Source organism: Diorhabda sublineata, chromosome 6 (assembly GCF_026230105.1).
Source record: "Diorhabda sublineata isolate icDioSubl1.1 chromosome 6, icDioSubl1.1, whole genome shotgun sequence".
NCBI classification, from domain to species: Eukaryota; Metazoa; Arthropoda; class Insecta; order Coleoptera; family Chrysomelidae; genus Diorhabda; species Diorhabda sublineata.
The window spans coordinates 717,490-744,110 of record NC_079479.1 but is presented as its reverse complement, the minus strand read 5'-3'; the positions used below and the strand labels follow the sequence as shown (position 1 = coordinate 744,110).

The following is a 26,621-nucleotide window of genomic DNA, read 5'->3' as shown; positions in this document are numbered from 1 at the left end:
TCTATAAAGAATAGTATTATATAATAAATTAAAGTATTAAAAAAATTAATTCAAATTTTCGTGAAGAATTAATCGATACTTTTTTGTACACTTAAATTTAAAAATTGAATATGATGTAAAAAAACAAACACTCGGAGTGAAAACTGAGTTAATATAGATCTATGTCATTTACCCCATAATATATATGTTTTTATAAGTAGTGGAAATTCCAAAATTTGATAAATTTTCATTATCAGTTTTAATTATTATTACAAAAGATTTAATAACATTCAACTATTTTATGTCTTTTTAAATTTGATTTTTGTCCCTTCAGTATTGATTAATGGAACAGAGCTAGATTTTCAACGGGAATGTACTTTGTGACGTTATTATGTCATCAACTTCATATTCCCGCTATCGTAGATTAAGTGGGTTTATAAAGAAGATATTCGTCGTTTACTAATTGATAATCGTTTTAATATTGTGAATTCATTTGTGAAGAATCATAACTTTAAAAACCCGTAGATTTTTTTCAATTTTAAAATATATAATAAAAAAAATTATTTCAAAGTGACATTTGACAAGTCTTTTTGACAGAAAGGAGCAATTTGCCTATATTGCCGTGAAATTACATGTGGTGTAGAACCGTTTTGTGAAGCCGGTTAATTTTGTAAGACAAAAAAAGAGAATTCGTGGCTTTTGATAGTTCGTAAAAGATATCAAAATGCACCAAGAAACGTTACAACTCATCCAGATATTAGAAAAAACAGTTTCTCCAGGTAAGTGCCATATCAATTTCCACCATTGACGAAACCCGTTGAATCTTATTGTTTAATCTCAAGTGACAATTTAAGCATTTTCGTACACGCATCGGTTATATCGAGAAACTTTAAATTGATTTGAAGACATTACTGCTCCTTAATAGAGTTTTTTTTTCTAAATATTCAAGTTAGATACAATTTACGTTTAAAAGAAAAGTTGGGCCCCAGATTGATAGCAACAAGTTGTAGTTTAACGATCATGTACATTTAATTTCTAAATTTTCCGGTATATATCTTGTGGAATTTGAAAGATCAAATATAATCAAAATATAATTAGGAAAGCTTTATCTCTATGTGAGAAGAAAATAAGTAAAAAAAACGAGTATTTTTGATAAAAGGATAAACCAAGGTTAAATTCGATTCATTTTATAATATTATAGTTAAGTAATTGAAATTTAATAAAAATAGAAGAGAAACACTATGAATAATCATCAAAACATGCAGTGTGATCACATGAAAGTTTCTATTCTTATTATAAATTCGTATCGACTTCACTATTTGCGTAAATACTAGTTAAAACCATAATAGAAATAAGCTTCATCAAAAATAGTTCAAAATGTCGAGTTTTTATTCAAATGATGATATTATAAATAATAGGTATAATATTTTCTATAATGATTATGACATTATCAATTATTATTTATTTGATTTTCGTTCTGATTCAAGTTGAAAATCTTATTATTAGATTATATTTTATTACAAACTTAATTTTATCTTTGTCTCCTATTTTGTTTAATAAAATGTAGTAGATATTACTACTTTTTATTTTGGCATCAAAATTGCAAAAGTTAATGATTCCGTTTAGGCGTGATTTTACATTTTTGAAAATACTGTAAAACTTAGTAAAGACTGCCACTGTGGTGGGATGTTGGAATTCGGGAAATTCTGGACTGTAGAAGCACCATCTAGTGGAGATAGATGAAAAATGAATTTCGGTGGTTTCATCTGGTTTTGTAATCGTGATAACGGGATTCTAGACCCCGGACTCGATGGCAATGCATGTTTTTTTACCTAACCTCAAAATTTATAAAAAAAATACAATAATCTAGATTCCCGTGTTCGATTTGATGATTTTTTTACCTAACCTTAAAAATTACCGAAAAAAATGCAAAAATCTTGATTTTAGATGTTTCAAGTATATTTTACGAAAAAATTAGACTAAATATCAAAAATTGTGTCGGTGAAAAGTTGTACAGAATTGAAAGATATACAATTTCTTTAGATACTTTATTCCACATAACCTCAAAAATGTAAAAAATGTTGATGTTAGTTGGAAAAAAAGTATCTTATATTAATTGTATATTTATGAAATCACAATTTTTACGAAAAAAATCAATTCCAATGGTCTTATCTGGTTTATTAATCGAGATAACGAGATTCTAGGCTACGGATTCGATGGGTTTTTATACTTAATTCAACCTAACCTCATTTGTATCGACCCATAAATAAAAACAACTAGCACGAAGTGTCGCTGAAGGTTTAAATTGATTACCTGTCTTCCATACTCAATGATTCTTTTCGATTGGTTCTCATATGACCAATTATCCAGTTTTATTTGGTTTTATTTAGCTATTTCGAGTCGAGAATTGATTGAAACGAGTTTAGGGAACCTCCTTAAGTAAGTTAGACTGCAAGTTGACTTTTGCAAATGGGGGGACTCTGTGATGATGTCTTCGTAATTCTAGTCATTTTGATTTACGTGATAATTATATGTTTTTAGACAAAAATGAACTCGAACAAGCATCGTCTTTCCTTGAACAAGCATCCGCAACGAATTTATTAGGATTTATAAAGACTTTATCAGATATTTTAAGACATGGCGGAAACAGTCCCGTCGCTCGTATGGCGGCGGGTTTACAACTAAAAAATCAACTAACCTCGAAAGATCCTTCTATAAAAATAACTTATCAACAGCGTTGGTTAGCTTTCCCGGAAGACATTAGAGATTATATAAAGAAGAATGTAAGTAATATTGAAATTATTTATGCGCGAAAAAAATGAATTTTAATCGATTTAAATGTAGGTCGTGGGGGCGCTGGGTACTGAAACTAACAGACCGTCTTCGGCGGCTCAATGTGTAGCGTATATAGCGGTGGCGGAATTACCGCAAAGACAATGGCCGGATTTAATAGCGAACTTGGTAAGCAACGTCTGCCAAGGCAATTCGACGGAAATGCAAAAAGAAGCTACATTAGAAGCTATAGGTTACATATGTCAAGAAATCGATTCGGACGTATTAGTATCCCAATCTAACGATATACTAACCGCCATAGTACACGGAATGCGAGCCTCGGAACCAAGTAATCACGTACGTTTGGCCGCTACTCAAGCCCTACTAAATTCCTTGGAATTTACAAAAGCCAATTTCGATCAACCGACTGAAAGGAATTACATCATGGAAGTAGTTTGTGAAGCGACCCAATCTCCGGATTCCCAAATCAAAGTGGCCGCTCTACAATGTTTAGTTAAAATTATGTCTTTGTATTATCAACATATGGAAACTTATATGGCGCCGGCACTTTTCCCCATCACCTTGGAAGCCATGAAATCTGAAAACGATGCCGTAGCTCTACAGGGTATTGAATTTTGGTCGAACGTCAGCGACGAAGAAGTTGATTTAGCCATCGAGGACACTGAAGCTACCGAAGCCGGACGACCGCCTACGAGGTAATTTTAATTTCTATATTATATCTCAAATTTAATTTAATTTCGTATATTAGATCTTCGAGGCATTACGCCAAAGGTGCTCTCCAATATATAGTTCCGATACTTTTACAAAAATTAACCAAACAAGAGGAATTGGACGATGAGGACGATTGGAATCCTAGTAAAGCTGCCGGGGTGTGTCTGATGCTTCTATCTACTTGTTGCGAAGATGAAATAGTACCGCACGTTTTGCCTTTTATTAAAGAAAATATCAAATCTAGTAATTGGCGTTTCCGTGATGCTTCTCTGATGGCGTTCGGCTCCATTCTGGGCGGATTAGAAAGCAACACTTTGAGGCCCCTCGTAGAACAAGTAAGTAACAAGTAACAATATTATCACGTTCCGTCCCCTTAAATAAGATTTTGTTTCGTCTGCAATCTTTAAATTTAATATTTTATAGGCAATGTCGACATTAATAGACCTGATGTACGACAGCAACGTCATCGTGCGAGATACAGCGGCTTGGACTTTTGGTAGAATATGCGAAATCATCCCCGAAGCGGCTTTGAATGAAAACTTTTTGAAACCGTTACTTGAAAGTTTGATTACCGGTTTGAAAGCTGAACCGCGTGTAGCCGCTAACGTATGTTGGGCTTTTTCGGGACTAGCTGAAGCCGCTTACGAAAGCGCTGATTGTATAGAAGAATCCGGTACACCCGGTAAGTCGTTTTTTCTACACATTAAATTAAATTTCCATAGGATAAAATTTTTTTTGTACGTTAATTATTTTATTGGTGATTTAAATTTTATTTTGGATCTAAGTGGTCGAATTGTCAGCCAGTTGAGTCGTTATTGGACCTCTTTCAAGTCCATCAGTTTCTTTTGAATCTTCCGTCCGGTTTGGGGCCTTAGAGTGAACAAAGGGCACAGTCTTTTTGAATTTAGTGTCCGGTTGTGGTCCTAAGACCCATTTTCACTTGAATCTTTTGTCCTGTTATTGTTCTAATACTCAGTTTCTTTCAAATTATGTCCGGTTGTGGTTGAAAAGAATCAGTTTTTTTCGAACCATGCTCAGCTGTGGTTCTAAGACCCATTTTCCTTTGAATCTTCCGTCAGGTTGTGGTTCTAAGCTCTAAAATCCAGTTTCTTTTGAATTTTCAGTTCCGTTTTGATTCTAAGACCCATTTTCTTTCGCATCTTGACCAATTGTGGTTCTAAGACCCAGTTTTCTTTCGTATCTTGTCTTGTTAGGTTAGGTTAGGTCCTGTTATTGTTCTAATACTCAGTTTCTTTCGAATGATGTCTGTTTGTGGTTGTATGAACTAGTTTTTTTCGAATCATGCTCAGCTGTGGTTCTAAGACCCATTTTCCTTTGAATCTTCCGTCAGGTTGTGGTTCTAAGCTCTAAAATCCAGTTTCTTTTGAATTTTCAGTTCCGTTTTGATTCTAAGACCCATTTTCTTTCGCATCTTGACCAATTGTGGTTCTAAGACCCAGTTTTCTTTCGTATCTTGTCCTGTTAGGTTAGGTTAGGTCCTGTTATTGTTCTAATACTCAGTTTCTTTCGAATGATGTCTGTTTGTGGTTGTATGAACTAGTTTTTTTCGAATCATGCTCAGCTGTGGTTCTAAGACCCAGTTTTCTTTCGTATCTTGCCCTGTTAGGTTAGGTTAGGTCCTGTTATTGTTCTAATACTCAGTTTCTTTCGAATGATGTCTGTTTGTGGTTGTATGAACTAGTTTTTTTCGAATCATGCTCAGCTGTGGTTCTAAGACCCATTTTCCTTTGAATCTTCCGTCAGGTTGTGGTTCTAAGCTCTAAAATCCAGTTTCTTTTGAATTTTCAGTTCCGTTTTGATTCTAAGACCCATTTTCTTTCGCATCTTGACCAATTGTGGTTCTAAGACCCAGTTTTCTTTCGTATCTTGTCCTGTTAGGTTAGGTTAGGTCCTGTTATTGTTCTAATACTCAGTTTCTTTCGAATGATGTCTGTTTGTGGTTGTATGAACTAGTTTTTTTCGAATCATGCTCAGCTGTGGTTCTAAGACCCAGTTTTCTTTCGTATCTTGCCCTGTTAGGTTAGGTTAGGTCCTGTTATTGTTCTAATACTCAGTTTCTTTCGAATGATGTCTGTTTGTGGTTGTATGAACTAGTTTTTTTCGAATCATGCTCAGCTGTGGTTCTAAGACCCATTTTCCTTTGAATCTTCCGTCAGGTTGTGGTTCTAAGCTCTAAAATCCAGTTTCTTTTGAATTTTCAGTTCCGTTTTGATTCTAAGACCCATTTTCTTTCGCATCTTGACCAATTGTGGTTCTAAGACCCAGTTTTCTTTCGTATCTTGTCCTGTTAGGTTAGGTTAGGTCCTGTTATTGTTCTAATACTCAGTTTCTTTCGAATGATGTCTGTTTGTGGTTGTATGAACTAGTTTTTTTCGAATCATGCTCAGCTGTGGTTCTAAGACCCAGTTTTCTTTCGTATCTTGCCCTGTTAGGTTAGGTTAGGTCCTGTTATTGTTCTAATACTCAGTTTCTTTCGAATGATGTCTGTTTGTGGTTGTATGAACTAGTTTTTTTCGAATCATGCTCAGCTGTGGTTCTAAGACCCATTTTCCTTTGAATCTTCCGTCAGGTTGTGGTTCTAAGCTCTAAAATCCAGTTTCTTTTGAATTTTCAGTTCCGTTTTGATTCTAAGACCCATTTTCTTTCGCATCTTGACCAATTGTGGTTCTAAGACCCAGTTTTCTTTCGTATCTTGTCCTGTTAGGTTAGGTTAGGTCCTGTTATTGTTCTAATACTCAGTTTCTTTCGAATGATGTCTGTTTGTGGTTGTATGAACTAGTTTTTTTCGAATCATGCTCAGCTGTGGTTCTAAGACCCAGTTTTCTTTCGTATCTTGCCCTGTTAGGTTAGGTTAGGTCCTGTTATTGTTCTAATACTCAGTTTCTTTCGAATGATGTCTGTTTGTGGTTGTATGAACTAGTTTTTTTCGAATCATGCTCAGCTGTGGTTCTAAGACCCATTTTCCTTTGAATCTTCCGTCAGGTTGTGGTTCTAAGCTCTAAAATCCAGTTTCTTTTGAATTTTCAGTTCCGTTTTGATTCTAAGACCCATTTTCTTTCGCATCTTGACCAATTGTGGTTCTAAGACCCAGTTTTCTTTCGTATCTTGTCCTGTTAGGTTAGGTTAGGTCCTGTTATTGTTCTAATACTCAGTTTCTTTCAAATTATGTCCGTTTGTGGTTGTAAATAATCAGTTTTTTTCGAATCATGCTCAGTTGTGGTTCTAAGACCCATTTTCCTTTGAATCTTCCGTCAGGTTGTGGTTCTAAGCTCTAAAATCCAGTTTCTTTTGAATTTTCAGTTCCGTTTTGATTCTAAGACCCATTTTCTTTCGCATCTTGACCAATTGTGGTTCTAAGACCCAGTTTTCTTTCGTATCTTGCCCTGTTAGGTTAGGTTAGGTCCTGTTATTGTTCTAATACTCAGTTGTGGTTCTACTGCCCATTTTCTTTTGAATCATGTATGGTTGCGGTTCTAATAGTGGATGAAGGGACCAGTTTCCTTTGAATCTTCCGTCAGGTTGTGGTTCTAAGCTCTAAAATCCAGTTTATTTTGAATTTTCAGTTCATTTGTGATTGTGAGACACAGTTTTTTTCGAATCTTGACCAGTTGTGGTTCTAAAACCCATTTTCTCTTGAATCTTTTGTGCTGTTGTGGTTTCAAGACTCAGTTTCTTTTGAATCGTGTCCGGTTGTGGTTGTAGGAACCAGTTTCTATCGAATTTTGGAGAATCCGCCTTATTTTTGTTTGTTTTTTCCTCCGTCTTGTGTGTTATGTATGTTTTGGAAAGTTAGAGGATTACTTTACGGTCCTACTGGATAGTGGAGCGTTTTCAAAATTATTTTTATGTAATTTTTTTTTCTAGAAACTTACGTCTTGTCGCAATATTTCGAATTCATAATACAGAGATTATTGGAAACGACAGATAGACCGGACGGTGCACAAGCTAATTTACGTCCTGCCGCTTACGAAGCCCTAATGGAAATGGTTAAAAATTCCCCGAAAGATTGTTACGTTACCGTACAAAAAACCACCATGGTGATTTTGGACAGGTTGCAACAAGTAAAAATAATCATCCATTTTATTGTTTGTTATACAAAAATTGTTTACGTACAAATATTATTTCAGGTATTGCAAATGGAAACTCACATCAACAGTCATAACGACAGATCTCAATTCAACGATCTCCAAAGTCTTTTGTGCGGTACCCTTCAATCGGTACTTAGGAAAGTCACCCCGGAAGACGCTCCCCATATATCCGATGCCATTATGACCGCTATGTTGACCATGTTCAATTCTAATTCCTGCAAAAGCGGTGGTGAGTTTGATCATCAATTGATTACACATAAAAAAAAACGACAATTTGAAGAGAAAAAAACGTTTATTTATCAATTGTTACCTTCGATATACGATTAACTGTATTATAAGTAAATTTTTGGTATTTCTAGAACATTATAGGAACTTCTGTTTTATTTTTTTCAATAATTGTTTTGTATTTCTTCTCTTTTTCTATTTCATCTTTTTTCTGTCTTTTTTAACAGTAATTTTGTGAATTTCATCTTTTTTTGATTCTTTTTCAACCATATTTTATGTTTTTTGTCTTTTTTCAACAGTAATTTTGAAATTTCCATCCTATTTCAAAGTAATTATGTGAATTTCAGTGTTTTAACCCTTTTTCAACAATTATTTTGGAAAATTCTCTTTTTTTGATAATAATTTTGAAAATTTTATCATTTTTGATACTTTTTCCACCATAATTTCCAAAATTTTATATTTTCTATCCTTTTTTAAAAGTTATTTTAGAAGCTTATTCTTTTTCAACAATAATTTTGTAAATTTCTTCTTTTTTGATCTTTTTTCAAACATAGTTTTCAAAATTTTATATTTTTTATTCTTTTTCATCAGAAATTTTGATATTTTCACCTAATTTAACAGTAATTTTGAAATTTCCTTCTTTTTCTTCTCATTTTAACAATAAATTTCATCATTTTGATCCTTTTTCAATAATAATTTCAGAAAATTCTCCTCATTCAACAGCAATTTTGGAAATTTTTTATTCTTTTCCAATCAAAATTCTCTACAATCTCATGTTTTTCACCCTTTTTTAACAATAATTTCGGGTATTTCATCTTTTTTTATTCTTTTTCAACCATAATTTTCAAAATTTTATATTTTTTAATCTTTTTCAACATTAATTTTGATATTTTCACCTTTTTCTTACTTTTTCATCAGCAATTTTGATATTTTCACCCAATTTAACAATAATTTTGAAAATTTTATACTTTTTATCCTTATTTAACAATAATTTTGAAATTTCCTCCTTTTCCTTCCCTTTTTAACTATAAATTTTATCATTTTGATCATTTTCCAATAATAATTTCAGAAAATTCTCCTTCAATTGCAATTTTGGAAATTTTCAAATTTTTTATCCTTTTTCAACTATAATTTTGAAATTTTCATCTTTTTCGGTCCTTTTTCAACCATAATTTTGTAAATTTCATCATTTTGATCCTTTTCCAATAATAATTTCAGAAAATTCTCCTCCTTCAATTGCAATTTTGGAAATTTTCAAATTTTTTATCCTTTTTCAACTATAATTTTGAAATTTTCATCTTTTTCGGTCCTTTTTCAACCATAATTTTGTAAATTTCATCATTTCGATCCTTTTCCAATAATAATTTCAGAAAATTCTCCTTCAATTGCAATTTTGGAAATTTTCAAATTTTTTATCCTTTTTCAACTATAATTTTGAAATTTTCATCTTTTTCGGTCCTTTTTCAACCATAATTTTGTAAATTTCATCATTTTGATCCTTTTCCAATAATAATTTCAGAAAATTCTCCTCCTTCAATTGCAATTTTGGAAATTTTCAAATTTTTTATCCTTTTTCAACTATAATTTTGAAATTTTCATCTTTTTCGGTCCTTTTTCAACCATAATTTTGTAAATTTCATCATTTCGATCCTTTTCCAATAATAATTTCAGAAAATTCTCCTCCTTCAACAGCAATTTTGGATATTTCCACATTTTTTATCCTTTTCCAACCAAAATTTTCCAAAATTTCGTGTATTTCATCTTTTTTCAACTCCTTTAACAGTAATTTTGGAAATGCCCACATTTTTAATCCTTTTTCAACCATATTGTGTTAAATGTTATCCTTTAGATCCATCCTACCGAAGACTTTCGTATCATTCCTCATCGGTCCATCATTTAAATTGTATTCACAATAAAATTGAACCTAACCTAAAAAAAAATAACAAGAAACCAGAAAAAATAAAAAAATTAAAAAAATCGGGACATCCCGTATATATAAATGATATATTTTGTTATTTGTAGGTGTACAAGAAGACGCTTTGATGGCGGTATCAACATTAGTGGAAGTCCTAGGGGAAAATTTCATAAAATACATGGACGCCTTCAAACCGTTTCTCTATCTCGGTCTAAAGAACCACCAAGAATACCAAGTGTGCGGCACCGCAGTCGGTCTAACCGGCGACATATTCAGAGCGTTGAAATTGAAAATATTACCGTACTGCGACGAAATAATGACCATCCTATTGGAAAATCTCCGAGACCAATCTGTCCACCGTAGCGTAAAACCCCAGATACTATCCGTATTCGGCGACATCGGACTCAGCATCGGTTCCGAATTCAAGAAATATTTGGACGTCGTTCTATCGACGTTGGCGCAAGCTTCCCAAGCCCAAGTCGATCGCACCGATTTCGATATGATCGAATATCTGAACGAGTTGCGGGAAGGGGTGTTGGACGCTTACACCGGCATATTGCAGGGTCTGAAGGGCGACGGACCGACGCCCAATCCCGAAGTTATGATACTCGAACCGCACATTCCGTTTATCGTTCAATTTATAACTGTGGTAGCTCAGGATAGCGAACATTCCGATGGTACTGTCGCCGTTGCCGCCGGTATGGTCGGGGATTTGTGTACGGCCTTCGGGGCGCCTATGGTTCAGTTATTGGATCTGGAACCGATTAATGATATGTTGTCGCAAGGTAGACGTAGCAGGGTTAACAGGACTAAGACGTTGGCCAATTGGGCCTGCAAGGAAATGAGGAAACTTAAGGTCGCCGCTACTACGGCGGCTGCCGCTAGCTGGTGAGTCGGAATTTCTTGTTTTTTCTTTTTATCATCTCCTACCCCGCATTTGGAAACGTTTTGATTTTTGAATTTTTTTCAACGGTTTGATTCTTCTTCGGCGTTAGTTTTAGAATATTGAAATTTTTATCCTTTTTCGGCAGTTATTTTAGTATTTTTAATCTTTTTGGTTCTTTTCCAACAATAATTTTGTGAATTTCTTCTTTTTCAATACTTTTTCAACTAAAATTTCCAAAATTTTGTGTTTTTTATCCCTTTTCAACTATAATTTTGGAAATTTTACTTTTTCAAATCCTTTTCCCATCGTAATTTTCAAAATTCTCTATTTTTTACCCATTTTTGACAGTAATTTCGAAAATGTCTACATATTTTGTCTTTTTTTAACAGTAATTTTGTGAATTTCTTCTTTTTCAATACTTTTCCGACTGAAATTTCCAAAATTTTGTGTTTTTTATCCCTTTTCAACCATAATTTTGGAAATTTTACTTTTTCAAATCCTTTTCCCATCGTAATTTTCAAAATTCTCTATTTTTTACCCATTTTTGACAGTAATTTCGAAAATGTCTACATATTTTGTCTTTTTTTAACAGTAATTTTGTGAATTTCTTCTTTTTCAATACTTTTTCAACTAAAATTTTCAAAATTTTGTGTTTTTTATCCCTTTTTAACAATAATTTTGGAAATTTTACTTTTTCAAATCCTTTTCCCATCGTAATTTTCAAAATTCTCTATTTTTTACCCATTTTTGACAGTAATTTCGAAAATGTCTACATATTTTGTCCTTTTTTAACAGTAATTTTGTGAATTTCTTCTTTTTCAATACTTTTTCAACTAAAATTTCCAAAATTTTGTGTTTTTTATCCCTTTTCAACTATAATTTTGGAAATTTTACTTTTTCAAATCCTTTTCCCATCGTAATTTTCAAAATTCTCTATTTTTTACCCATTTTTGACAGTAATTTCGAAAATGTCTACTTATTTTGTCCTTTTTTAACAGTAATTTTGTGAATTTCTTCTTTTTCAATACTTTTTCAACTGAAATTTTCAAAATTTTGTGTTTTTTATCCCTTTTTAACAATAATTTTGGAAATTTTACTTTTTCAAATCCTTTTCCCATCGTAATTTTCAAAATTCTCTATTTTTCACCCATTTTTGACAGTAATTTCGAAAATGTCTACTTATTTTGTCTTTTTTTAACAGTAATTTTGTGAATTTCTTCTTTTTCAATACTTTTCCGACTGAAATTTTCAAAATTTTGTGTTTTTTATCCCTTTTCAACCATAATTTTGGAAATTTTACTTTTTCAAATCCTTTTCCCATCGTAATTTTCAAAATTCTCTATTTTTTACCCATTTTTGACAGTAATTTCGAAAATGTCTACATATTTTGTCTTTTTTTAACAGTTAATTTTGTGAATTTCTTCTTTTTCAATACTTTTTCAACTAAAATTTTCAAAATTTTGTGTTTTTTATCCCTTTTCAACTATAATTTTGGAAATTTTACTTTTTCAAATCCTTTTCCCATCGTAATTTTCAAAATTCTCTATTTTTTACCCATTTTTGACAGTAATTTCGAAAATGTCTACATATTTTGTCTTTTTTTAACAGTAATTTTGTGAATTTCATCATTTTTGATCCTTTTTCATCAGCAATTTTATAAATGTCATCCACGTTCAATGTAATATTATGAATTTTATCCTTTTAACAATAATTTTATGAATTTCATCCATTTTAAACAGTAACTTGCAAATTTTTATATTTTTTATCTTTGTTTCACAACAATTTTGAAAATTTCATACTTTTTGTCCCCTTCCACCAGTAATTTTATGAATTGTTTCTTATTTTATCCTTTTTCTATTGTAATTTTATAAATATCATCCTTTTTTATCCTTCTTCAACCATAAGTTTCAAAAATTTCCCTTTTCAGTAGTAATTTTGGAAAATTCTATATTTATATTATATATTTATTTTAAAAAAAAAAGGACTCGCAGTATCTTAACAACGCCCTGAAATCTTTTCATCGCAATTTCGATAAAGAAAACACTTGTATCACAATTTATGGTGATTTTAGGTAGAATCTGTTTTCAATTTAACACGTTCTCTGCCAACTGTATCTATAAGTCAAAGTTTCCCTGTATGCATACAGTCGTTTGTTGTTTTAAGTGTAGTTTAAAATTTGGGGGTACTTGGATCTTATCATTTCATCTTCTACAAAGCGAAACAGCCTTGAAAAAAGCTGCCATCTAATATAGTTGGTTAACCCTTATTAAATTTAACACGTTCACTACCTTGAGCTTGAGGGTACTAATAGTTCGAATTGTTACAAACTCATTTTTCGAAATATCCATTGTCCCACGTAGTTTTTTAATTATTTGATATTAAAAAAAGTGAAATTGGACAAATATCCATAGTGTGATGTCGTTTTCCGTTGCAGATTTTTCTTGGTCGCTTAGAAACAACAAAGAGAATTTCTACATCATCCTCAAAAAAAAACCAAAAAATTCTCATGTCGATGTATATTCAAAATTTTCAAAAATTGGTATAAATATTGTTCAATTTAAATCCGTGACAATTGCGTTGCTAAACTCAGGTATAATATTAATTAAAAAAAAAACAAAAATTGAGAAAGAAAGTATCGATCAACATGGGAGTTTTTCTTAATATTCAGATTAATTGATACTGATTGATCATCTACATGTGTGCTGTGCTATAGAAGAAACAACTACGGAAAACTGTACACGGTGATATATATAATTTTAAATAGCAAAAAAAATGAACGCTTTGTATATAGTGTCTGTTCTAGTGCGCGTCGGCAGACTTTTCAGCTCAAGACTGATGAAAAAAAAGTGATGACATTTCAGTATCACTTGGTGCGTCAGTTCATCATTTTTAAGTAATGTAACTTGATAAAAATAAAGAATCTTTTCTATATTTATCCCTTGTTTCAATTTACCTCACCCACCTATGAAAACAACTATTTACAGAGGAAAAACATCGAAATAAAAGTGATCATAGCAGATACCCTAGTATAAAAAATTATTCAAAACGCCCTTCGGTTTATAGGAACCTATCATGACGACATCAAGTGATTAGTCTTTAGCTATACCACACAAATAATAGAAAAAAACTGTATTTTCTTATGGAGATTTCGAAAATCATATCAGTTTTCGAATTTGAGCAACGGTTTATCACAGGAAAGTGTGGTTCGGACATTCTGGCACAGAGGACGCACGTGATTTGTAGCGCCTGTCATATCCGCAACCCGTTATACGACTCATAGATAAAATAATAAATTTTATTGAAATGAAACCTCAATCATTTTACTTATTCTATGATTTTACGATTTTGTCGCCGTCTACGGAGCGAAGCCGTAAACTATTAATTGTCTTTTTCCTGTTTATTCAACGACCAGTTCTAAGCATTGTGTATGATTGGTTGCCTCTCCTTAAGGTTGAGATCAAATTATATACAAATTTTATATTTTTATAAGCAGCTATCAATCACATTAGATAAAGGAAAGTATCGAAAAAAACGCGTAGTTACATGTATTTTCCCATGGAGATTCCTAAAATCATATCAGTTTTCGAGCAACGGTTTATCATAGTACAGTACGTGTTTTGTAGCGCCTGTTATATCCGCAACCCGTTATACGACTCATAGATAAAATAATAATTGTTATTGAAAGAAACCTCAATCATTTTACTTATTCTATGATTTTACGATTTTGTCGCCGTCTTTTTCCTGTTTATTCAACAACCAATAAACAATATTAGAAAAACAGTCTTTTCTATTTAATATTAATCAAATTAATCTTCAATCCTATAAAATAAAAATATCTAATTAAATATTGGATTTACCTTAAAGATACAAAACTAGTTTTTAAAATTAAAGTAGTTCATATAAACTTTCTATCAGTATTCGTAAAAGAAGAAGACTTTTTGAGGTTATATTTATAATAATTCATCAAGAGATTAATAATTTTTAACTGTGAGTATGAATATATATTCATTTTGATAAAATTTAAGGCAGTATTATTTCAGAAACATGTTTCCAGTTTTACTTCGATCATGTTTAAACGTCTCAAAACGTTTACCTACCTATACAAAAGCAGCATCTTTCCACCTGTTCAGTTCTCCAAATACGATCCGATCTAACTTCCTAACACCGGTTTTAATAAATTTAATACCTTCGTGTGGTTTTAAAGTAGTAGGACGAGTTAAAAGAAGATGCAAGGATTGTTTTATGATTTGGCGTGAACAGAGACTATACAATTTATGTAAAACTCATCCGAGACACAAACAAATGTCTATGCAGAAAGATCCGAAGAATACTTGGATACTGACTCACGCTACGCAATCAAAAATGCGACCTTGGTAGTTTAAATTTAAGAGTAAATAAATAATTTTGTAGTTTATCAAATTTTTTTTATTCTCTTCGAATAATTTACAAAAATTGTACGCGATTAGTCATTATTTATCCATTCAAGGCCATTCTAATTCCACGTTCGTTACATCCAAAGCTAGAACGTCCGTAGGATAACTGATCATCTTAGATAGATTCGGGTTAGTCCTGTTAAAATCGCCGTGAACAAACTCCTTTACGTAAGTTCCAGCTTGTGTTATGAGATGCAAATAAAATAAATCGGGATGTCCTGTAAATGAAACGTTTCTATATATACATAGGAATTATTATGGAAGTCTACCTTCAACGGCGGAGGCTTTTATCTCGCAAATATCCCTTTTCCTAACCATCTGTGATCTTCTATGTAACACGCGGATAGGTGTCGTTTGGTCTATTTGTATTGGACCTCTCAGTAAATTAATTATTTCGACAACTTCGTCGATATTTGGAGCCATGGTTTTACACAAAGCCGTATAATGTTTTCTCTTGTCTTGTTCACCAAACTTAATTCTTTTCGTATCTGCCTGGGTTACCTAATAGAAATGTGTAAGACAGAGGTACATAATGTTTTCGATTGAATAAATCTAAAGGATTCGTGATATGGTGGAAAAAAATTATATTAATTGGGGAGCAAATAGCCAAACTTTTATGTTATAACTATCTCTAGTTGTCTCAACTAGCACTTTACTGCTATTGTTAGACAATCGAGACAACCAAAAAGGAGTTGAAACTTGAAAATTACATCCCAGAACACGTTCCAGGTTGTTAAAACAAAAAACAACAGCCTATATTCTATTCCACAGACAAAAAACCTCATAGAAGTTACAGGGAATGTTGAATGGTGATATTATGAGTGATTTAAAATTGAAAATGAGTTAGTTTAGTACAAGAAACAGTTTAAACATAATAATAGATGGAAATATACAAAAAATGGATGAATTAGTTCAATCAAACAAGCAACGGAAGATTTGGTAAGTGAGGAAAGCCTAGAAAAAAAAACAAGCAGCTTTCGATTTCATTATAAGAACTCGTTGTGCCTCTGAAACTCTCCTAAATCAATCTTGACCACTATATTTAGTACCATGAGACTTATAACGTTTTTATAAGATAAAAAGTACACAGTAATGGAAATTTTTAAGAAATACCAAAGAATAAACGTTTTATTTGAGAAGAAATGTGTAATTTACCTGTTGAAGCTTCAAAACTACCACTGCATCCGATTTTAAAATAGAAATTTCAATTTCTCTGCACTGTTTTTCGGTTATAGTACTATATTTTGGTTTTTCTATTTCTATATAAAATGGCCTACCTTCCCCTAACATTCTCGTATCCGAATCTTCTCTACCACTAGCAGAAAATGTCATACTACCCACATCACACCTATAATTACATAAATACTAAAAAATACTTACCTTATATTGAAAAAAAAAACTTACCTTAACGTTTTACTGATACTTTCAAATAAGATATCTTGTACGCTCGATTCGGTAATAGCTACATTATTAACGATAAAAGTGGTTTGCCCCATTTCTCTCGAAAATTTCAAATACCTACCCCCCAAAAATAAATTAGAAGAGCTGTAAGTTATATCAAATGTAACGTTTTCGCTTTGAACGTTCGGTGGTACTGGAAAATGTTTTTTAAAAGTACCATCATCGCAATTAACAAAAATGTCCTTTACAGCACCTCGATTTAATTTTTTTACATCAAGTTTACTTAAATTTTCAGTTTCCTAACAAAAAAAATTATATAAATCATGATATTTATCTTGAAAACGAATTGACGTACTTTTTTTTCATCCTTGTAATTAATATTTATATTAACTTGAAATTTTGCGGATTTACTCGATACTTTTCTCAACTTTTCCGCCATAAGATCGCTACACGATATTTTAAAAATAGTTTTAACACCCTGTATATCTAAAATACGTAAATAATAAAAGTGGAAAGTGAGGTTATGAGAATTTTTATTGAAACTCACTAGAAAATCCCAAATTGTTATAGACCTCAGGAAATTTATCTTTCAACGAAATAAACATACTATATTCACGAATAGACACTGATATTGGTAATGATATAAAAGTTGTAAATTCATTAATATCGTATTGTTCAAATCCCGGTGGAAAGCATTCCACACAAGATTCCATTGTCGAATTAGATAATAAATCTAAGCACGCTCTACAAGGATTTGTTTTAATTCTTTTTGACTCAATTTCATTCGAAACATCGTCACTAAATATATCCTAAAATTAAATTTATTTTATATCTCCTCAAATATTGTTTCAAACTTACTTCTGTTTCGGGATACAAATAAGTACTACATCCATTTTCAAACTGATTGTATCCAAAATATCTTAAAATACACCTGTTACAACAATTTAAATCTCTCAAAAACTCTTTTATTTTTAATTGAATATCTTTATCAATAATCATAATTACAACAAAATATTATAACTAAACTGGTAAAAATGTGAGGTTGTGTTAGTTACGATCATTCGTTTAATATTACGACCATAGATAATTGATTTGTAGAGAGTAAAATATTTAAATTCAGATTAATTGTGGTGTAATTATAATAGATAATCGGTAAAGTTTAGTTAAGTATAGAAGAAATTAATAATTTTATGAAAAAAATATGTATAAATGTTATATATGATTTGACCCTCGTAAAACTTATGTATCGATTATAATTCATTCGATTAATGTTTTTATAATAATTATTACGAGAATTTTCAATAGAAATTAATTATTACTAATAATAATAGATCGAATTGTATAGATTAAATGAATTATTAGTGAAAGTAAATGTAAGATGCAAGTATATAGAAAGCAGTGAAAGTAAAATAAAATTGGTCGGTTGACCTCAAAAAGTACTTGAGAGTATTTCATACTTTTATATAAAAAAAAAAAAAAATAGGAATTTAATGCTAATTACGAAGTTATGGTTATACCCCCGACATTTTTATTGTTTCATATAGTAAATAGGATTGAAAATATCGATTCGTCAAGTTCGAATAAATGTTAAAAGAGGGGGTTTAGTCAACGTTACTAAAAATACGTCGAAAGTTACATGCGTTAGTTCTATATTGGGAGCGGAGAGTGAACGTGTCTGTAATTTCAATCACGTGAATATTTACGCGAGAATGAGTGCATCGGATAATATAATATACGACAGTGATGATCAAGATGAATTTCAAGATGCCGAAGATACTCCCGTTAGTGAAAACATGCCGTTGTATCAAGCCCTGGAAGAGGCTAAAAAAGGGGTGGATTTCTTTTTTAATAATCAATTCGTAGAAGCGAAAAGCCTAATGACACCTTACGCCAACATAAGTATGTACCATTCTTTGGGTCACTCGTTATTTTTATACATGGAAGCCATGTTAACATTCGAACCGGACGCCATTAAAGAAGCTTCGAGAGCTTTAAAACAAACGATGAACGTCTGTAATCGTTACCGGAAAAAAAACACTTTCGGCGAATCTCTGGGAAAAATGGTGAAAAAAGTGAATTTCGAATTGTTTAGTTCGGTAGAGGCGCACGCGGAGCTGTGTCACGCCGAAAGTTCGTTATTAAAATCGTTGTTGACGTTCGTCGAAGACGAAACTCTGGCGAGTTTCATAAAAGCCGGGATAAAAATTAGATCGTGCTTCAATTCGTACAAAGAGTGTTATCAAATTTTAATAAAAAAAAATTGGGAGAAAGACCCCACCAAGGAGCATTTCGAAGGGGGGGTGAGAGTGGGGATAGGCGTTTTCAATTTGATGATATCGATGTTACCCGGTAGAGTGATCAAACTGCTGGAATTCATCGGTTTTTCGGGAAGCAAACAAAAAGGTTTACAAGAATTGTATTTGGGTTGCGAGACCCGCGGTATCAGGCAAGTACTTTCCATTATGGCTATATTGGGTTACAATTTGATAGCTTTGCACGTGTTGAGTCATCGAGAAGGGGATATCAAACAATGCGCGGATATAATTGATAAAAGACTCGAGAAATACCCGAAAAGTGTGTGGTTTTTATTTTTCAAAGGTAGATTAGAATTGCTGAAAGGAAATCTCGATGCCAGTAGAAATTGGTACGAGAAAAGTTGGAAGTCGCAGAATTTGTGGCCGCAATTTCATCACATCTGTTTCTGGGAACTTGTTTGGGTGCACTGTTTACGTTTAGAATGGAGGGAGGCTCTAATATATTCTTCTGAATTATTGCAACACAGCAAATGGTCTCGTACTATGTACAGTTACCAGAAAGCGGCCATTTTATTGATGTTGAAAGAAGATTCGATTGATACCGTAGAAAAAGAAGAAATCGATAAATTAATGAAAGACGTACCGAAATATAAACAAAGAATCGCCGGAAAATCCTTACCTATGGAAAAATTCGCGTTAAAAAAAGCGGAACGTTATTTTTATCAAAACGGTAATTTAATACTACCGGTAATAGAATTAATGTTTCTATGGAATTTATTCAAGGTATTCAATAACTTTTCTATATCTAGTAAAATATTGAAATTAATTGAAAAAACAGCGGAAAATTTAGAATCGAACGCTAAAACTACAAAATACGATAACGACAATAAAGCTTTAGCTCTACTTCTACAAGGGGCTTGTCTAAGGCATATGGGAAGCCCTTTACTAGCCCTAAATTGCTTCGAAACCGTCATTTCGATGAATAAATCTCTAGTAGAAGATCATTATATAATTCCTTACGCAATCGTCGAGCTCGCTTTAGTCGAATGGAGTAACGGTAATAGACAAAAAGCGATTCTAGCTTTAGAAGATGCTAAAAAGAATTACACTGGTTATTCGCTAGAATCGAGGTTACATTTTAGGATACACACGGCTTTAACCGAATTTAAAAACGAAATGAAAAGTATTTAAATATGTTTACGGGTGATAATTGGTATTTTAAAAATGTTTTTATTTGTTTGCGTTAATAAATAACCGTTATTTTTTAACTAGTTGATATATCGACGGGAATTCCCATCTCGTACGTTTACTTACGAGTGTGCGTATTAAAAAAGTTGTTTTTTTATCTAATAATTATGTGCAAATAAGGCTAAAAATGATTCTTAACTATTTAACTATTCGAATGTATTCACTTATGAGTAGATTAAAATTTGAACGGAACTAAAAAATTCCTATTGAAAGTCGATAACTAAAGTTTCCATTTCTGACCAATAGCGGCGTCGTTGTCCACCTGCTAATACTCGTTTGTATCGTTTTTTACTACTAAATCGAATATTTTAGCTTCTCCACAAATAAGAAGTACAATAGAAATAATTAATTTGACACTCGTTTCGTTCTATCTATATTTTTAGACTAAAATGTCATAAATTTTGTTCTTTCAAATATTTGATCGATATATTAATCGATTATATCATTCGAATAGTAGATATATAAATGGAACTTCCATCTTGTATGTTTACGTATTTTTTTTTTTCTAATAAGTAAAAGAGATTTTTAATACTAAAGTATATTTGTTAATAAGTAGATTAAAATTGAAACAAGACTAAAGTATTTTTATAAAAAGTGTAAATCCGAATTATAGAGATAACTAATGTTTACATTTCTAACCAATACGAACGTCGTTGTCCACCTGCTACTACAATTTTTTCAGTTCTGTCTGTATCGTTTCTTTAACATTATTTTAATAAGAAATCGAATATTTTCACCTCTCCAAATAATACGTAGTTAAAATATTAGATAAATAAGTTTTTAATTGTTCGTAAAAATAATTATTGTTATTGGGGAAAAACACTTACAAACCCGTGCAGTTGTTCAATGTTTTATAATTATATAATGTAAAAATAAATACTCTTTTATTATTAATCGAATATCTTTATTAATAATCATCAATGTAACGAAATGTTTAAATTAATATTCGTAAACTAGTTCAAATGTGAGGTTATATTAGTTTCGATGATTCCTATATTCCGACCATAGATAATGTTGAGACATAAATAATAATAAGAAGTACAATAGAAATAATTAATTTGACACTCGTATCGTTCTATCTATATTTTTAGAGTAAAATGTCATAAATATGTTTACGGGTGATAATTGGTATTTTAAGATTGTTTTTATTTGTTTGCGTTAATAAATAACCGTTATTTTTTAACTAGTTGATATATCGACGGGAATTCCCATCTCGTACGTTTACTTACGAGTGTGCGTATTAAAAAAGTTGTTTTTTTATCTAATAATTATGTGCAAATAAGGCTAAAAATGATTCTTAACTATTTAACTATTCGAATGTATTCACTTATGAGTAGATTATTGTTGAATGTATAGGTTTGCGTTAATAAATAACCGTTATTTTTTAACTAGTTGATATATCGACGGGAATTCCCATCTCGTACGTTTACTTACGAGTGTGCGTATTAAAAAAGTTGTTTTTTTATCTAATAATTATGTGCAAATAAGGCTAAAAATGATTCTTAACTATTTAACTATTCGAATGTATTCACTTATGAGTAGATTAAAATTTGAACGGAACTAAAAAATTCCTATTGAAAGTCGATAACTAAAGTTTCCATTTCTGACCAATAGCGGCGTCGTTGTCCACCTGCTAATACTCGTTTGTATCGTTTTTTACTACTAAATCGAATATTTTAGCTTCTCCACAAATAAGAAGTACAATAGAAATAATTAATTTGACACTCGTTTCGTTCTATCTATATTTTTAGACTAAAATGTCATAAATTTTGTTCTTTCAAATATTTGATCGATATATTAATCGATTATATCATTCGAATAGTAGATATATAAATGGAACTTCCATCTTGTATGTTTACGTTTTTTTTTTTTTTTTTCTAATAAGTAAAAGAGATTTTTAATACTAAAGTATATTTGTTAATAATTAGATTAAAATTGAAACAAGACTAAAGTATTTTTATAAAAAGTGTAAATCCGAATTATAGAGATAACTAATGTTTACATTTCTAACCAATACGAACGTCGTTGTCCACCTGCTACTACAATTTTTTCAGTTCTGTCTGTATCGTTTCTTTAACATTATTTTAATAAGAAATCGAATATTTTCACCTCTCCAAATAATACGCAGTTAAAATATTAGATAAATAAGTTTTTAATTGTTCGTAAAAATAATAATTGTTATCAGGAAGAACTAATCACAAACTTCTGCGATTGTTAAATGTTTTATAATTTTGTATTAAAATTAATGTAAACTTTTACTATTAATGATGTCTAATACATGTAACAAAAAGAGAATTTAAGAGAATACTTCGATTACTTTCTAAAATTGGATATACAAAACGGCAACACTGTTAATGACATCATTTCCTCCCGAACGAGATAAGGTCGTCTTTTTATTATTGTGAGTATTGATTCGCGTTCAAAAATAGGTTCTGCTATTAAAACGTAAAGGAAAAGTTAAAATATGATTAAGCACTGTTTATTTATGATACAAAAAATCGTTAAAATATTTATTTATGTGTAACTTTCACCGAAAATATGAGAGAAGCGGAATTGGAAAATGGCGGTAAAAAAGTGTTCATAAAAAAGAAGAAGAAAGTTGATAATACAAAGATATCATTAGTGGTAAAATATTGTTTACTATTATTTTATGTCAGCTTTATTTTACTCGCTTTGTAATCATAGAGGCCAAACAACAAAATAGAGTAATTAAATTCATATTTCAAGGTTTTTATATACAAAATAGGATACTCAAATTAATAACAAGTATTAATCGTAAAACGTACTTTTATGAGTGTAATTAAAGTGTCATTAAAATAGATTTCATATTCTTGAATACCGAAAATCATTATAAAGTCATTAGTAGTTACTGTAATTACATTTATAGAGATGATTGTCCACTACTTGTTATTTTCTAATTCAAATTTCCGCGCCAAGTCGATTGAAGTTTGGTCAAATTAATGTTGGTGATAAAGGCGCCATCTTATCGCTTTAATCGAAAGCTGACTAATCATTTTTTGTTTACAACGTAAAAAAAGTACTAAAAATTTTATACTCAGTCTATTGTAGTAGTTAAATTATTATACAGAGGCAAAACCGAAGTTATAAACTTTAATTCATTGAACTAAAATCGTTATCGACGCTGTGACTTATATGTGAGGCTGAAGCTTTTTTATGACAAGTGTTAATTATATACAGCGTTGCCATTTACTTTCATTGCATTCGTTTATTTATAATAGACATTTTTAGAAATATTCGTTGCTTTCTGATTGATATCGACATCGATATCTATTTTTATATTAAATTTCAATATTTAAAAACTTTATATTTGAAGATTTGTGACGTTCGGATTGTACTAATTATATTTAGACAATAATTATGCTGGCAGTTATTTAAATAAATGTATATTTTTCCGTCAGTTGAAGGTAATAATTTTCCGAGAAAATGATTAGTCAATGATAATAATATATCGATAATTTATGACTCTAATGACGTCATAATTATTTGAAAACATCATTGGAAACAACCATTACCACGAATTATTAATGATGCAAGAAAAACCGAGTCTGATATATGTTGTTATAGAAATTATATAAAAAATGATCGAATTAAATTACTTCTAAATACGAAGCCACTTTTCTTAGCTTGAAAACGAGTAGATTTAAATTATCAGCCGAGAACTGGCAACAGTGGTATTAATCACTGTCAGTTAGGTGTTTCAAATTTGCAATTTTTCACCAAATTATCCTAAAAATAATAGAAAACTAAAATGCAGAAGAGAAAATAATTTTTTTTGCATACTACGGATAATTTTTTATACTATACAGGGAAATTCAGTATCAGTTTATATGATTTATTAATATTTAAACGTTATGAAATTTGATTAGCGAGGTCAAAAGGTATTTTTTTATTAACAAAATCGTGCTGTATCATTTTGTTTCAAGAGATAAATAATTTGACTGATTAAAATCGATCTGGCAACGTTGCGCATATATCTAGACGAGTCCATAATTTGTCTAAAGGTTATCGACAAGTTTTCTTTTTTATTTTATAAAACTTTTAGCTATTTCGTTTGTACATTGTCCTATAGTTATTATATTTTTATGTATAATTTTATCATACGACAATAAACACAACGATTAAAAACTAATAAATGTAAAAAACAATTTAAATAATTTGTGACCAAGTCTTTTTAATGTTTGTGCTACACCAGCGTCATCTTACGATTCAAGAAGAAAGCTTTATAATACACAGAGACGGCTTTTAACCAAACAGTTTACAGTAAACTGTTACATTTTCAATATTCATGGTTTGTTTTTTAAAAAAAGCAAATATTTATTTGATTATAGCTTTTTTTATATGTAGTCTCCTTATCTAAATATTAGGTATTAATAAATGGGGCTTTATGGAAGTACGTGAAGGTTATTATATTTATCTAATAAAATATAATTATCTGGAATTTCAACAATTCATTTTAATATTGTACAATCTAATACTAGATAGTATGTAGTGGTGAGCTTGTGATAAAAATACGCAAAAATGCATTAATATACAGGATGTTACGAAAATTGTATAAAAAATTTGACCATTTTATCATACAATATTGAATAAGAAATATGAAAGTGGAGTTATCATGTAGAATTGTTTATTATTTTTGAAATATACAAAATATGTTTTTCATTTACAAACCCAATACCTCAATTATCATCAAAATTTATTCAATTTTCATACTATTTTCAAAGTCTGGCAACATCGGTGAAATGTGACCCGGTATTCGTAGAAAATATGCCGAATTTAAACAGTCACTACACATTTTCTATTTTGGGCAGTTCAAAAGGTAAGTTTTTTATTGAATTCTTACGTCTTGATTAATTTTCTCAATTTCTATACTATTTTTAAAATCAATGTTGGAATATAAATTTTTTTCCGGACAAAAGCTCTTTCAAACAATATGTAGAATTTGTTGAATAATTCGATTATCGTATAAGTGTCACTTAATTGACTAAATTTTGAAAAAAATTGCTTTTTTAATTATATATTTTCGATTGCGTCTATACTAATTTACTAAGTGTGGCAACTATGTTTTAATGTATTATATTATCAACAGGAAAGATATTCATTGAATCTTCTTTTTATATTCTAAGTCTGGCAACATTGATCAAATTGACGTGAATTATCTGATTTGGGTAAAGATTTTTTTTAACAAATATTTTATTTGAAAACCAATTTAAAGCAGTACGTACAATTAAAATGATTTAATAGTGATAATAAATTACAATAATTATCATCATAACCATATTTCACTAGTATTTAAGGTAAATAGATAACTTCATGATACAGATTCTTCTTTTTTTAGAAGTCTTATTTCGTTACAGATATAATTCATTATATATTTTTTTGTTGTGTAATATTCAGGGTCGTAATTATAATTTGTGGATGGTATTTTGGAAAAAATATTCAAGAAAATTCATATAAATTAGTGAAAATTTTATTATAGAGTGATATAATGTAATCGACGAAGTTGACAAAAAATCCGTTATGTTTGGAGGCGCTGGTTGTATCGTTGCTGTCAATGATAAATTTATTAATTTAGTGGTACTAGATTTTTACGAAACTAAGTATTACAAAATTCAATGGAAAAGGTAAGAAACATAGCCAATAATTTGTGAATTATTATATTAATTTCATAATATAGATCTACTTACTGGTGAAAAAAAAACCTTCAGTTTTAACCATTTTACACGTTTTCACTTCACACGATATCGTTCTCACTGAAACAACGCATATAAACAATATTCACTAACTTAACACTTTTAAACTAAAACTGTTTATTTAGTGACTGAAAATCCGAAAATAAAAGCACGTTGGTATCAAACGCACCGAATCAGGTGTAACAACAAACAGCGTTGGCATTTGACGCAAAATCACCATACCAGTGTAAAATTATAAACTTCACTTATTAGTATTATTTATTTTAGCACTACTTGATGATAAAAATCCTTGTTTTTAACATATTTTTGAGAAAATTTGATTAGAGACATCATAATTTCATGACAGACACTTGACAACGCACGCATAAATCAAAATGGAACCTCGTCGAAATTTAAATGCGCACTAGTCCAACAGGGATGCCAGATGTTCATAAGCTAAAATCGTTAGATCCGTTGTAAGAAAAATCTAAATTTCGAAATAAAGCTCTTGGATTGGAACTAATGGTACTATTTCTATAATTGAATCGAGGAACGGCTTGATCTGCATTATTTGTTCTCTTTCAAACAATTAAACTTCAATATTTTGAGATTGAAATAGTGATATCTCATAATAAATCGTGAGACATGGCATCCCTGTCGTCTAAGCTTATTGTTCCCTCCCTATTTCCGGTTGTCAAAGAACAGGGTCGGATTAGGAATCTATAATAGGTGTTATGGGATGAAATAATTAGTTTTTATTATATATTTTGAAGAAAAAGCGAACTTTAGTATAAATAAAAACAGTTTTCCATGTAAAAATCACTGGCAACATTGTAATTCATGTAAATTTGTAGGCTATTGGCGTGTCTCGATATTAGTACGCGCGTTTATTATCCCTTCCACATCACTGGTTGTTGTCAGTACAAAGAACAGGGTCGGATTAGGAATTTATAACGGGTGGTATGAAATAAAACAA

The 26,621-nt window shown here is 30.7% G+C and overlaps 3 protein-coding genes across 4 annotated transcripts; 2 read left to right on the top strand and 1 right to left on the bottom strand.

The window, feature by feature from the left end:
* Positions 1 to 335: 335 nt before the first annotated feature.
* Positions 336 to 13,549, top strand: LOC130445563 (importin subunit beta-1). 2 transcript variants are annotated; one of them, XM_056781264.1, is made up of 9 exons: positions 336 to 758; positions 2,521 to 2,762; positions 2,824 to 3,467; positions 3,521 to 3,818; positions 3,907 to 4,165; positions 7,369 to 7,565; positions 7,632 to 7,821; positions 9,840 to 10,620; positions 13,053 to 13,549. In XM_056781264.1, coding segments are annotated over exons 1-9 (2,667 nt in total). In that variant the 5' UTR covers positions 336 to 703; the 3' UTR covers positions 13,054 to 13,549. The 2 variants fall into 2 exon arrangements, with proteins under 2 accessions (XP_056637242.1, XP_056637241.1); XM_056781263.1 differs by lacking the exon at positions 13,053 to 13,549 and having other exon boundaries at positions 376 to 758; positions 9,840 to 10,624.
* Positions 13,550 to 15,020: 1,471 nt separating this feature from the next.
* On the bottom strand, positions 15,021 to 17,537 carry LOC130445562 (putative tRNA pseudouridine synthase Pus10). The gene is made up of 7 exons (XM_056781261.1): positions 17,311 to 17,537; positions 17,000 to 17,261; positions 16,808 to 16,938; positions 16,456 to 16,751; positions 16,207 to 16,399; positions 15,321 to 15,552; positions 15,021 to 15,269 (listed from the first exon to the last, which is right to left on the bottom strand). Exons 1-7 carry the CDS (start codon positions 17,449 to 17,451, stop codon positions 15,100 to 15,102), a joined length of 1,425 nt encoding a protein of 474 aa, XP_056637239.1. The 5' UTR covers positions 17,452 to 17,537; the 3' UTR covers positions 15,021 to 15,099.
* Positions 17,497 to 24,640, top strand: LOC130445561 (tetratricopeptide repeat protein 39B-like). The gene has a single exon (XM_056781260.1). It carries the CDS (start codon positions 18,162 to 18,164, stop codon positions 19,896 to 19,898), a length of 1,737 nt encoding a protein of 578 aa, XP_056637238.1. The 5' UTR covers positions 17,497 to 18,161; the 3' UTR covers positions 19,899 to 24,640.
* The last annotated feature ends 1,981 nt before the right edge of the window (positions 24,641 to 26,621 follow it).

Coding starts and splice junctions, on each gene's coding strand:
- LOC130445563 (XM_056781263.1), top strand. CDS start 704: ATGCACCAAGAAACGTTACAACTCATCCAGATATTAGAAAAAACAGTT. Junction 759..2,520: donor AGAAAAAACAGTTTCTCCAG/GTAAGTGCCATA, acceptor ATATGTTTTTAG/ACAAAAATGAACTCGAACAA. Junction 4,166..7,368: donor AGAAGAATCCGGTACACCCG/GTAAGTCGTTTT, acceptor TTTTTTTTCTAG/AAACTTACGTCTTGTCGCAA.
- LOC130445562 (XM_056781261.1), bottom strand. CDS start 17,451: ATGATTATTGATAAAGATATTCAATTAAAAATAAAAGAGTTTTTGAGA. Junction 16,939..16,999: donor TAACAATTTGGGATTTTCTA/GTGAGTTTCAAT, acceptor TACGTATTTTAG/ATATACAGGGTGTTAAAACT. Junction 15,270..15,320: donor AAAAGCCTCCGCCGTTGAAG/GTAGACTTCCAT, acceptor TTTCATTTACAG/GACATCCCGATTTATTTTAT.
- LOC130445561 (XM_056781260.1), top strand. CDS start 18,162: ATGAGTGCATCGGATAATATAATATACGACAGTGATGATCAAGATGAA.